Source organism: Anopheles arabiensis, chromosome 3 (genome assembly GCF_016920715.1).
Source record: "Anopheles arabiensis isolate DONGOLA chromosome 3, AaraD3, whole genome shotgun sequence".
NCBI lineage: Eukaryota > Metazoa > Arthropoda > Insecta > Diptera > Culicidae > Anopheles > Anopheles arabiensis.
This window is the reverse complement of record NC_053518.1, coordinates 72,816,039-72,828,530: the sequence shown is the minus strand read 5'-3', so window position 1 is coordinate 72,828,530 and position 12,492 is coordinate 72,816,039. Positions and strand designations below refer to the sequence as shown.

Here is a 12,492-nt window from a genome sequence, read left to right as displayed (position 1 = left end):
ACTTGATTAATGCCAATTATCTAGCAAATGTTTATATATCATTACTGAAAAGATGAGAGTAAATAATGCTTGCTGTACTATTATTGAATATCTAAGACACTTGCATAATTAAGTCATTAAATTATTGTTTCTAGCAGTTTGTAGCAAACGTTTTCGAAAATATTTATAATAATTTCATCCCCACAATAGGTATCACTAATACTGCCATTATAAGCATCGTTAATTCCACCAGCTAACGAGCTACCAGCTACCAGTACTTACTACAGTTACACAGTACCTTCAATTGCATTTTTATTACCCCCGGAAGATTCAATGCGAACACTTGAAACGTGGCACTTTTTCCCCCTTCGCTGATCGTTGTTGGTTTATTATCACAACAAGGATGTTCCAACGCCGGGCGCATTACAAGCTACCGTACATGGGCTGAACAGGCTCAGGCTCATCCATCGGCGTAAAGTCGACTGGGAGATAATTCGTTTCGCAGACGCACCAAAGAATCAATAAGAATCATTTTGAATAATCAATAAATTACTCTTAAATTAGAGGCCAATGAATATTTTAGCGTGCACGGTTATTTATTGCCGCCCGGTGTTCACCCTGCAGCTGCACCGCGTAGCGCTCCCTTTCCCCGGGTTACAATCGGGTCTGCGTTTTGTAGCGCGAGACTGTGATAGGCAAAACGCAGCCAAACAGCCAACCCGGTGCCGTGCGAGCTATTCCCTTACCGTTTAGCGGCCGGCTAAGTCCGTCCCTCGTGCTTGCCGAAGAAAAGTGGAGAGAATTTATTTACTACAAAACTGGCTAGACCTTGTCCTGTCCCTGCTCGGTACGGTGAATTGCCGAAGAAACAGCTAGATTGTGGCGCGAAAAAATCACTTATAAATCACTTCATTTGCTCCATTATGCACAATTATCGGCAATCGGGTCGGCGTAATTGGAACGAAGATATTTGTAATAGATTTTTGGGCTCCTGGAAGCTCCTGCGAGCCAGGCTGAAGGCTGGTAGAAGCGGCAGCAGCAGCACCATCATTGTGACGTGTGATTGATTTACAGCTTAGTTTATTAGTTTCGTCTGATAGTGTGAGGAATTTTTACACCATTACGCGGTATTGTTGTACGACGCTTTCTAAACTGCGCTGCTTTGAATTGGGTTCCGCATTACGCGCCGCACCGACACACCACAGCGAAGAACTGCAATCGCGTCTTCACTCCACATGGATCCGTTTGGCGAAAAAAAAAACCTACCATTAAAGTTTTACGATCACCACACAATACATTAGGTCGCAATAAAGATGCCAGAACTCAGTGTGCGAGCGGGTTCCGGAAACCTTTTAACAGCGGTGCAAACTACAAAAAGCCACAGCGACCAGCCCCGTCCGGAAACCGGAACTTGTGTTGTTCCTCGCATCGATCGAACGGTATTTATTATTCTTTTTAGCGAAACAACAATGATCCATTTCCTGGCTTTCGTTATCTCGTGTCCGCTCCGCGCCGGTCTCATCCTCTCTCTCTTTTTCTTTGTGGCTTTTCTACAATTTTTGACTGGCTTGTAAACAATTTTCCCGAAGACCGGAGGAAACCGGAGCGCTTTGTAATGGACGAGGAGATTTTATTGGACGTCTTCCGCGGCCGCACCGCGATGGAGAGAGAGAGAGAGGATCGAGAAGAATTGATCATGGCCAGGGCACGCTGGGCGGTCGTAGCGTGGCAGCAACCGGGTGGAAAAGCTGGCTAATGTAAATAAATGTCTCTCCTCCCACTATCACACACACCAGAGGGGTGTTAGTGTGCCAGAGAGTGCCGTTAAGAGGTCCTTTGAAGCGATATCGTGTGTCAGCCGCATTGGGGGGAAGGAGTGTCTATATACCCCACTGAAAGGAGAGATCGGTACCGGCATGTTGACACCCTTTTTCAGTTGGTGGCGGGTTTCATCTGGTAACGGAGACGTGGGGTTGGGATGGAGATGGGAAATTAGATTTGATCGTTACCATACCGTGTTGGTGCTGAATCGTAAAACGAACCGTACAGTATACTAATCCTTTCGGTTGAGCAGTGCGCCGGGCCACGCCAGGGAGCGTCTAAATCGAGTGGAAATGAAATAAATTAGTCGAATCGAGAGTGTTATTCCGGGTGTAAGCGTTTCCATACACACACACACACAGACACTTTTCTTGGGCGCTCTGGTCGCCGGAGACACGTCGTCAAAATGTGCTGTAACACTTGTGGACTGATGGAATAATTAAGTGCGTACCGTAAATCAAACAGCAGCAGTGGTGAAGGTCTGCACAGGGGAAGCCAATTTTTCAGCGTACGGTTTAATGGCACCTGGCCAAAATGGAGGAAATGGTTGGAAAGATATGCAAATGTTTGCCGAAAAACTAACACCATCGCCGGCCGGGCCTTTCGGCCTGCTTCATAGTTGGTGGAGTAATTAGGCCCACCGGAACTAAAAACTCATTTGCACACTCTCGCCTAGTTTGCGGGCGGAAAGCAAATGGATCCGGTGGCGGTACCGATTGTTGAGCGTTTTGCGGGCAATTTATCTTCAAGGCTTTGAAGATCCGCTCCCCCGGAGTCATCCGTGCGTGTATGGGCCTGAGTACATTGCTGTTAAACTTTCCATCATTCCATCAACCAAACCGGCCGAAGAGTTTGCATTTCCTTCCACCACCCCGTGGAATCCCGTGCACCCCACCGGCAGAGGTAGGTAGGCAGCGACATCCGATAGTGAATAGAATTCATTAAAAAATTAACACCTTTTTATGAGCTTTTTAGTTAATAGTTCTTGATGGATTTATTTATCGACCGAAGGGCACCGGACGGACCTCGCCTCGCAGCTTTCGCTTGGCCGCAAAAGATCACAGAACACCCGCAGGGGCTCGGGGTCCGGTGCCGGTAGCCGCCGCAGACGCAGAGGCAAATATTTGAGATGTGAAATGGATTAAGATGTTCAAAGTGCAGGCGGGCTAGGCTGGCCCGGGGGGTCTGGGACAATGGTACAATGGTGGTGCAACGGGTGAAAAAACCGGCAACCGGTAAGCATGGTAGCGTTTCAGCGCTGTCGACAGCTTGTTGTTTTTTTTAGGTTGGTTGGTCGGATTCGGTTTTTAGACGCGTGTGAAATCGATGCCCTGCTGAGATGTCCGTCTGTCGTCTTAGCTCGTAGATCGACGTACAGTACGGTACGGAATAAAAGCAACAATCAATAGGAATATGAGTAGGTATATTAGTAACTTATATCTGAATCGGTTTCAACAACTAATAATAAATACTGTAGTTATACTCAATTAGCTATTACCGTAAAAGTAAAATTTGCGAAACAAATCACAATAAAACCGAAGAATTTAACCATATCAACACTAAGTGTGGCAAAAATGCTATGCTTTTGATAGTTTAATGCCAAACAGCTCCAACGATGTCAGTTTTAGTGCCAAACATACAAACATTTTAGTTGATTGCGCAACTTGTTCGGAGTAAAGCTGTATGGAAACTGTTTTTATTTTGTACAAAGTTTTTATGATTCGGTTTAGAAGGATCATTGCTGTTTAAAATATTAGTTCATATTCAACTTAATTTTACGAATTATTATATAGTCTTTTTAGAATTAATAGCTTAGAAAAAGAACTATGATTTTAAAACTTTAGTGATAATAGGTTAAAAATAGTGATTTTCCAATTTCCATTTTAAACTTAAAGAAAACCGCATCAGTATGATTGAAGATTCAAGCATCTAAATAGGGTTATTTTAGATAATTGTGAAATTACCAGCACAATCTTGCATTTAAATTTTGTGGTGTGGAAACACATCCGTCCACCACTGTTCAACGTTTTTACAAGTTCTGCTAAATGAACCCAACCGTTCAGGGTTCAATGGAATCCGACCTGGGCACCCACCTGGGCCGGGACGGTAGCGTAACGGCGGGAGCGGTCGATTGGAAGGATTGTAAAATCATCTTTCCAGTCCGATACCTCGAGCTCTAAAAGCGTTTGTTTGTGGCGATTGTCTTTTGAGCGGGGTTTGATTCCTGCCTCCTCGACGCAATCGTCCATCGAGTAAGGGCAGTAGCGAAATAGGAAGAGTAGAGAGGGAGAGGGAGCAAAAACTTGACGATCAATCGTCGATGCCGGAGGACAGTCAACAGTGCTACCAGTATTGAAGATCATATTGAGGTAATATTTTTATTGATTCTATAATTTGCTTTACAAATTCATTCATAAGCCGTCACAAACGCGTCACATCGGTGGAGGGAATTGAGCGAAGACGATGGGATGCGAATGAGAAAAAAAAGAAGAAGAAGGTTTGTTCGCGACACGACCCAACACATGAATGGTTTCAAATCTTGGATGGCTCTGTGAGCCGCTGGCCGAGGAAGCGAACATTTACCGGGCCGGTACGGTTTGATCTCTAGGCGGAGATGTTTTCGAGCAAAAAACAACCCGTAGCTTCATTCCTATGGAGCGGAATAATCCCCCCCCCCCTAGCGAGCTCAGCTGAACCTTGAAACGGTTTGTGCACGAAGGACGCGGAGACGCTTTATGCTGGCCGGTTGATGGTTGATTCGAAGCAATCGTCCGGATTATCGGCAGTGTAAATTGAAATGTTGTAAAGTCGTTGGCGAAGTTTATTGATATACACGGCTACTGGTTTTTTTGAACGTGTGTTCAGGCGTATGGTGAAAGCTTAAGCCTGCCGAAGGTAAGCCGTTTGTAATGCGTACGGGCGGTGGATTGATGGAGCTATTTGTGGCGGATGGAATGCTTTACGGCAAAATAGTTTTCATTCCCTAGTGTGAATAAGCTAGTTTTTGTGGAGAAAAAGACTTATTAGCTACCGTAAGATATACATTCGAATGAGCATTTAATGTGAGATATGAATAATCTTCTTTTTCATAGGTCAGTAAGTTTTTACAATAAATCAGAAATGCTAGTTATTTTTGCTATTTATGTGTCACCTACGTTTGATAAAATTACTTTCACAGAGTTTAAAGTTGACTTAGTTAGCTACTTTCAGTTCAGTACTACTACATACCTTTTTCCGTATTTTTCGATCCATTTTATTTCAATTAACTGAAACTTGCAACTTTTATGCCATTTAATAAATTGCCTTACTTTTATCAACTGCCATGTTGCTGATGATCAGTTACAGTGACTAGTTAATCGTGTCAATCAGTTAAAAAGACGTTTAACCAGTCAACATGATAGCGACTTCATGGTGTCGTGCATAACACTTGGACTGTCAGAGACGTCGTCGAAGGTTTGAATCTCACTAGAACCATATCTTTACATATAATGTATACAAAATACGAAAGCTTTTCCTTGAAATTACTTACCAACCGGGGTCATACCCAAGATTTTCTTTCAATATTTGACATTTTCGATTTTTATTTCCACAATATTTTTCCACAATTAAAAAAAAAAAAACACACACAAAAAGTTTAATGGGAAAAGCAGATAAGGGTGTTTCATTTTTTTATTGTTTTCTATAACAACGATTCGAGTTAAAGGAAGTAACGTCGACACACACACAAACACACGCACACACATATTGCGTGCAAGCACTGTTCGCACCGATTTCATACCACGGCAAACGCGGATGAATCTTATCGCCGTTTCCGCTCATTCTCGCACCTCGGGAAAAAGACATCACATTCGGGAGGGAGACTCGGGACAGATTGTACAGAGCGCAAAGGGTGAACGCTTCGTTGTGGGTTTTCTTTTCTTATTTTTTTTTTATCAGGGACTTGGGGACAACATCTATTGCACATGCTTCGTAATATGTTCCTTTACTCGCGTTGGACGTTAATGTGTTTAACGGAGCGATGCTCTCTAACAACAACTGCTTATCAACTCGGCGCCGTCTTGGTTTTACAAAGGAGTGAAGTGACCTGTGAACGTCCTGTGTGTGTGTTTACGCTAGCATGTCTAGTTCTTTGCTTGTTCGATTGTGATAGCATTCCAGCTGATGCCTAGGACCTGGATTTGGCCTGGACAGCCGCCATGACGATGTCATGAAGTTCGATTGCGCGATGTACAAGAATTATAATAATAATAATAATAATAATAATAATAATAGCGACAATAAATACACTAACATGTGTTATCTAGATAAATAAAAGAAAAATGTTCTACTAGCGCAGTTTTTAAGCATGAATTTTTCTAAAATCAGAATTCGCGGTGATGATCTTGCAGCGGGGGCAAGATTTGGACGATTCCTGTAGCGGAAGATAAAAAGTATGTCGAAAAAAGGAGTTATAGCAAGGAACAGATAAGACGTGCTGTTGGCTAAACCTACCGATTCCGTTATCCAACACTCCTCACAGAGATAGTGGCCACAGATTTTCGATATGATTAATGTTTTACATTTTTCCTGAAGAAAGAAACAGAGAACAAAACAAGGAGAAGTTTCGTTAGAAAAGACACTGCCAGTTTGAAAGAGCGGTTGCGCCAAGCTAACCTTACATATGAAACACTTGTAGTGCGGTGAACCCTCCAGTTCCCGTATCCGGGCTTTAAGCTCTTCCAGGACCTGCGCCTTCGAGGACGGTTCGGCCGACTCCGAGGTGCTGACGTACGAGTCCGAGTTCGGTGTCGTACCGGCAGTGCGCGATGCCATCGAATCGGTGGCCGAATCGATCTCCACGGAGGACGTTGCTTCCTCGGTGCTGGACGTTGTCGAATTCAAGAAGTTTTGAGGTTTTAATTGAAAGAAATTTCATAGTTATTTCCAGACGACTTACCTGTTCTTATCTCCGAGTCCATTAACTCCCGGCGGTCCATGCCCATTGAGCTGGGTGTGTGGGGCCGGCCGGGGTCGCTTCATGCAATCCTCGTCGTCCGTGTTGTCGACGATCACCTCTTCATCGTTGTCGGTCACCATGTCCTGGCTGTGGTCGTGCTCCTGGTCGTAGTCCACGTCGATGCGCTGATCGCTGCTCGTCGGTGTGACGCGTGTGATCGAATGATCCGCTACCGTGTTGGGCACTCCGGGAGGCTGCGACATGGCCCCGGGACCACCCTCGAACGAGCCCAGCAGTCGGGGCTTTACCACCGTCGTCCAGGGGCGTGTCTCATCTCCTGCTCCCGGTTTGCAGTTAAGCGGTAGCGTCAGGCGTGCCTTCCTGTCCCAGTGGGGTACGATCGAGCTGAGCGAGCTGATCGCACTCTCCTCCAGCTTCGTCATGGCCGGGGTGTCGGGTTTGATAATGTTGTTGTTGTTATGGTTGCTAATGCTGGTCGCGTTTCCGGGATGATGGAGCATGCTGGCCGCCGCGCTGGTGTGATGAATCACGTTCGACGACATGTTGATCGCACCGTTGGACGTCTCATCGCCGTAGCTTTCCACGTCGACCGTTTCGTCCTCGTCCTGCGGTGACGGCTGATTGGCGGGTTGTGAAGCTTGCGACGTTTGTTGCTGCTGCTGCTGTTGCTGAAGATGATGATGGTGAGGGTGGTGTGGATGCAGAGGATGCGATGTGTGCAGGGACGGTGGTGTTTGTTGTTGCTGTGGCTGTTGTTGCTGTTGCTGCTGCTGTTGCGACTGTTGATGCTGGTGCTGATGCTGTTGCTTGAGAATAGGGTAGAGAGCAGTAAAAGTCTAGGTGAGACGTGGTTAGGAATGGGCATTAAATTGAAGGATGCAAGCACAGAGGAAATCTTCTTCAGGCAAAGGACTTTATACAGGGTTAAGATTGACAAAATCGGGCAACAAACCTTTCGCACGCATTCCTCAATGTGCTGCGCAATCTCTTCCTGCGTTCGCTGCAAGCGCCCGTGGCACACCGGGCACGATTGGCAGTTGATGTTTGTCAGCTGCAGCCCGAACCCATCCTCGCCGTCAAACTTTCGCTTCCGCAGTTTGCCCCGTAGCCGATCCTGGCGCTTGTTGCGAATATTTTTGAACGTCTAGTGAGGAATAAAAAAAACGGAGAAATGGAATGAAATGGTGTAAATAAAAAAAAAAACATATCAAATCAAGGGCAAATGCAATTTAAAATCTCATCAGATTGGTAGAAAAAGGTAGCAACAACATTTGCTTTGCCGTACCTCCCAGCGGCTCGTTCGGCCCTGCAGATTGTTTTGCACCGTGTGGAGGTCGACGCTCAGCGTACGCCGCAGCTCGAGACGCTCCGCGTGCGTCGTCATCTTGGTAAGCCGCGACAGTTCCGCCGAGAAGTGGGTCTCCAGGTCAGTTGGTGAGAGCTGGATGCCGCAGATGGGGCACGCGTTCGGTGGCGGTGTGCCGACGAACGGTTTCTTCGGTGGACCGATTCCTGCGTCGGGGATGAGAGATGGAATGATGGGAAAGAAATTGTTAGTGTAAAGGTTAGGTTTTTATTGAGTTATTTGAATGAATGTGAACGTTTTAAGCGAGAAATAAGAAGCTTAAAGCTTCTAACATTGAGATATATTTCATTTTGGTTGTACATTATATCAATTGGTAAACAATATTGTAATTTCAGCTGACAAATTTCCCTATAATGATGATGCTCACTTAATACTCTGAATTTTGGTGATTCTTCAGAGTTCAAATTTAAAAAATAGTGCTTTCCATTAACTTCTGGTTCATGGTCACATCCTAAACTCTATATCGATTAAGATATATTTATAGAAAGTGTGAAAAGTCTTCTCAACCTACATCTAAACGATGGTACAGTTAAACGATTATTTCTCTTTTCTTGCCCTAACACCAGCATCCAACCAATGCAATCCCCGAAAGCAAAACTGGAATTCGAATGCGGTATCGCTGCAATCACGCCAGCAATATGATAGTGTAATGCAATCTCCTACTCATTGCTGTAACAATTTTGCTGCATTCGTAATGGAATTTCAACTGCAATTCCAGTTTGCTCGAACAGTTCCATCCCTTCTAAAATCCATAAACGACCGTAAGGCTGTAATGGTGTGTAATGTTGCAGAAAATGGAAATCTTCCCAACAGCTGGCAGCATAGCCGGGAGGCAAATGATGCCGTTTTTTCCAGTCCCATGTCCCTGTACCTTGAATGATGTCCATCCGGTACGGGGTTGATATCACTGCCAGTGAACTAGAACGTATCATCTTGTGGGATGTAGGATGATAGTTTTTCCGGCGCTAGCTTACCGAACTGAGGAAGGCAAGTGTTGGTAAAGTGTTCTATCTTTACACAGCTGACAGGTGCGTTAGTGTGTCCTCAAAAATTCAACCCAGTACAAGGTAGTCATTTTTTTTGTCTGCCAAAACTGTGTCCTGCATGTGACTCTGTACACAGGCGAATGGGCAAATGTGAAGTGGTTCGAGTGGTTTTTCCTTTGGAAATGCGTCCACTTACAAGTGGTTCAAGTGGAATGGACAACAAAAAGACACTTGTTGTAACCGAAACTAGTAATTTGTGGTATTGTGGTGTGAAAAAGGTAGAAGCCGTAAGTTTACGACACCTTAATTTGAATAAATGAAATCCTGTAGAGAAGTACTGTAACATTGGAGGGATTTTTTTTGTTGGGTGTACGGCATACGCAAGTGACAGTATCATTCCAACTGTATTTAGCACTCCTGCACCCAGCAGCCATGCACCCGTGCGTTGGGGTTGGTTTCCGGCCCGAAAAAGGATTTCTCATTAGCATCGGTGACAGAAACACTGCGCCCGACTGCGACTACAGCACGTGGGGATAGGTAAAGGGTGGTTTTTAGGAAATGGAAAAATCGACCACAGAAAACATGTCACCCCGAGGGGGGTCCCACGCACTGTACGCGGCACTGTACCACGATGAAGTCCGAAACCGGAAAGCGCGCGCGCCTATCCAGCGACTTCCTGTGAGCGGCGTTTGCGGTCGGTCAGCAGTAAATTGGGTGCGATTTGTGTCCGCGCGTTTTGTATGTCCCCTTGGTCGGTGAGTGTTTATGATTTTTTGATCCACCCCGGCACCCGGTAGGCATGTTAAGAGCCACAAAAAAAAACAAGCAAGGATTGCATGCTGCGGCCCGGGACAGTGGGCAAATTAAAAAGAGATGATTAACTTTTAATTGAAATCTATGGTCAGTTGTAATAATGGACAGTGGCCGTGATTTGGGAGTGTTCGAGAGTGGTTGAATATTGAGCATGTGACAGTTGTCCGTTGTCAATATGGTGCTTGGAAATGTTACACAACCCGTGGTGTTACAAGCTACTGATACAAAGTAGATCATTTTTATTGATTTAATATAAAAAGATCAAAGGCATTTAAGCAAGGCAACAAAATCCTTGCGTTTCAATTTCGGTACACTTAATCAAATTCTGTCTCAACTCGCTTTATTGTTCATTTTAGCTTCTTCCGGTCGCCAACGACTTCTTCACCCTTCATGCTTTGCTGTGATTGAATTTAAACATGTTTTGGGATTTTTTTTCGCATTAATTTCACTTTTGATTTCCATTTCCCGACAACAACGAAAAAAAACCAAGGCTCGCTCCACAGTGTCCGTCACGGTCGCCGCAGTGAAATGCTGTCACCCAATTTCACTCCTCTTCCTGGGGGCGCGCGCGAAAGGATATTAAAATTGAAACCAAGCGTCAAGGCGTTCGCTCCGATGTTAAGCCAAAAGTGCACCATCTTGAGACGCGGTGTCTTTTTACGGATTAGGGACACTTTTTTTACTCTCGCTCGCTATAGCCTATTTGGATTTAGTGAAGAAATAAGCGCAGGATTCCGCTTTTTTGCTCTCCTCTATAACGTGTATCTTAACACCATCCCCTCGGGCTGTGGGTAAGTAGATACAATACTTTTTTGAAGATTTTGAGAGCATCACTGCAAAAAAAAAACGATATCATGCTGATCATTGGCGCATCACGTCCAACTTCCGCAATTTCCACTTGCCCTTAGTGGACAACACCGTGAGCTGCGGTGTATTGGCAGTTTGTGCAAACAGCGTGCGGGTGCGGGTGTAGAAATTGAATAAAAGTGATGCGTTAAGCGTTAAATGGGATTTTCTCCTTTTTTTATGCTGCGTCGAGTTTGTCCCAAAGTTTGAAGTGTTGTTTGGAAGTGTGAGTTTTTCGTGCTGTGCTGGGTCGGTCACAGTTCGTCACGATTGGCCGAACCCCGAAATGACCGACCCAACAGGCACTTGAGCCGCACATCCCGCTGAAGATGGTGCGGGAAATTGTGCGTGCGAGGATTACTACTACTACTAGCCCATGGGGTTGAAAGTGTGGCCGCCCAGCAGGGTGAAAGTAATAAAGCAGACACTTTCCCCCCATCACCGTCCGAAGGGTTGAAGGGGGTGAAGTCCTGTTTTTTTCTTGATTCTCGTTCATCTTCTGCTTCTTGAATGTTTTCACACACACAACAACACAAACGGAAGCAAACGTTTTGAGGCCGGAAGATATTAAAGGGTTGAAGGGGGTGCTGTTTTTTAGTAGCTTTTGTGGGATGGAAATATTATTGCGGTTTTTTTATCTACCTCGGAAAGGAAGTTTGCAACTGTTTGGGAGCAACTGTTTACGAGGTGTGAAAAATGTGAGATAATAAATATCGTGTTAAATGATACGATATGTTGAACGAACGGAGGACGCAACAGTAATATCTTTGAATTATGACACGGCAAAATGATTTTAATGATCTTTGTGGGGCTTTGTTTGGTTGAAAATTATTACAACAAGTGAGAAAGGTATTAAAAATTGAAATAACTCATAAAATAGTTTGAGTTTAGGTTTATACGAAAAAAAGCTTAACCCTTTAAAGTATATCTAGTTGACTAAGCGTCAGCCTGTTTCTTGGAATTTAGCTAAATTTTCACCCAAACAGAACCCAAACTAAAACGAAACATCCTAATCTTCCGATAGAGACTTGTAACTAGCAGACGCAAACATCAACCACGACCACCACCATCACCACTGGTGCCGTATGTGGCAACAGCTGTCACTAAATCAAACTCACTAGCACTAACTCAACCCATACCGTTCACCGTCAATTATCCGATCAAACCGTACAGACTGAAGGATGAAGGACGTGTGTACCTCATAAGGGGCTAACCGTCCGTGTAAGTAAGGCGTCGTAACACGCCGGCCCTCAGCGCAAGTAGCATGCAGTTGGACATCGAGGAAGGGAGCTCAGAATCGAGTGCAGCACCGCTCCGTGTATTTCCTCCCGGGGCTCCGTTTGTAATTAGAGCACACGTACGTACAGCTTTTTCCCCTTTATGTTAATAAATCGACTTTAACTGTTTGCGGTAGAGCTTTGCAGCTTTTGTGTGCTGCACCGATTTTCTGCTGCCCGATTCTGCGTCGCATGGTACGGGAGCGCAGGCAGGCTCTAAATTAATGGCACCGATGACAAGCGCTCCGGGCCGGCGACGGCGCACGGTGAAGTCAAGAATAATTGCCACCAATAAATTAGCGCAGATTATTACCGGTAGTAATTTATTTATTTACGCTACGTATTTATCGTATTATGATAGTGTGGAAAAGCGCTTGGAGGAGAGTGAACAAACAAAAAAAGTGAGCATTTTTTGTTGAACCCCGACGGCACCTTTGGGAAAGCCAA

The 12,492-nt window shown here is 44.9% G+C and overlaps 1 protein-coding gene across 5 annotated transcripts in view; it reads right to left on the bottom strand.

Moving 5' to 3' along the window:
- Window positions 1-5,409: 5,409 nt before the first annotated feature.
- Window positions 5,410-12,492, bottom strand: part of LOC120903545 (protein Teyrha-meyrha) — a 29,897-nt gene continuing 22,814 nt past the window's right edge. For 2 of the 5 annotated variants that reach the window (XM_040313032.1, XM_040313033.1), the window contains exons 5-10: window positions 8,043-8,269; window positions 7,710-7,901; window positions 6,737-7,593; window positions 6,454-6,661; window positions 6,292-6,366; window positions 5,410-6,211 (exon numbers count right to left, since the gene is read on the bottom strand). In XM_040313032.1, the coding sequence (XP_040168966.1) occupies window positions 6,140-6,211; window positions 6,292-6,366; window positions 6,454-6,661; window positions 6,737-7,593; window positions 7,710-7,901; window positions 8,043-8,269 (1,631 nt within the window). In that variant the 3' untranslated portion in view covers window positions 5,410-6,139. The remainder of the gene's footprint in view (window positions 6,212-6,291; window positions 6,367-6,453; window positions 6,662-6,736; window positions 7,594-7,709; window positions 7,902-8,042; window positions 8,270-12,492) is intronic. The other 3 variants (XM_040313034.1, XM_040313035.1, XR_005739614.1) reach the window with 3 other exon arrangements.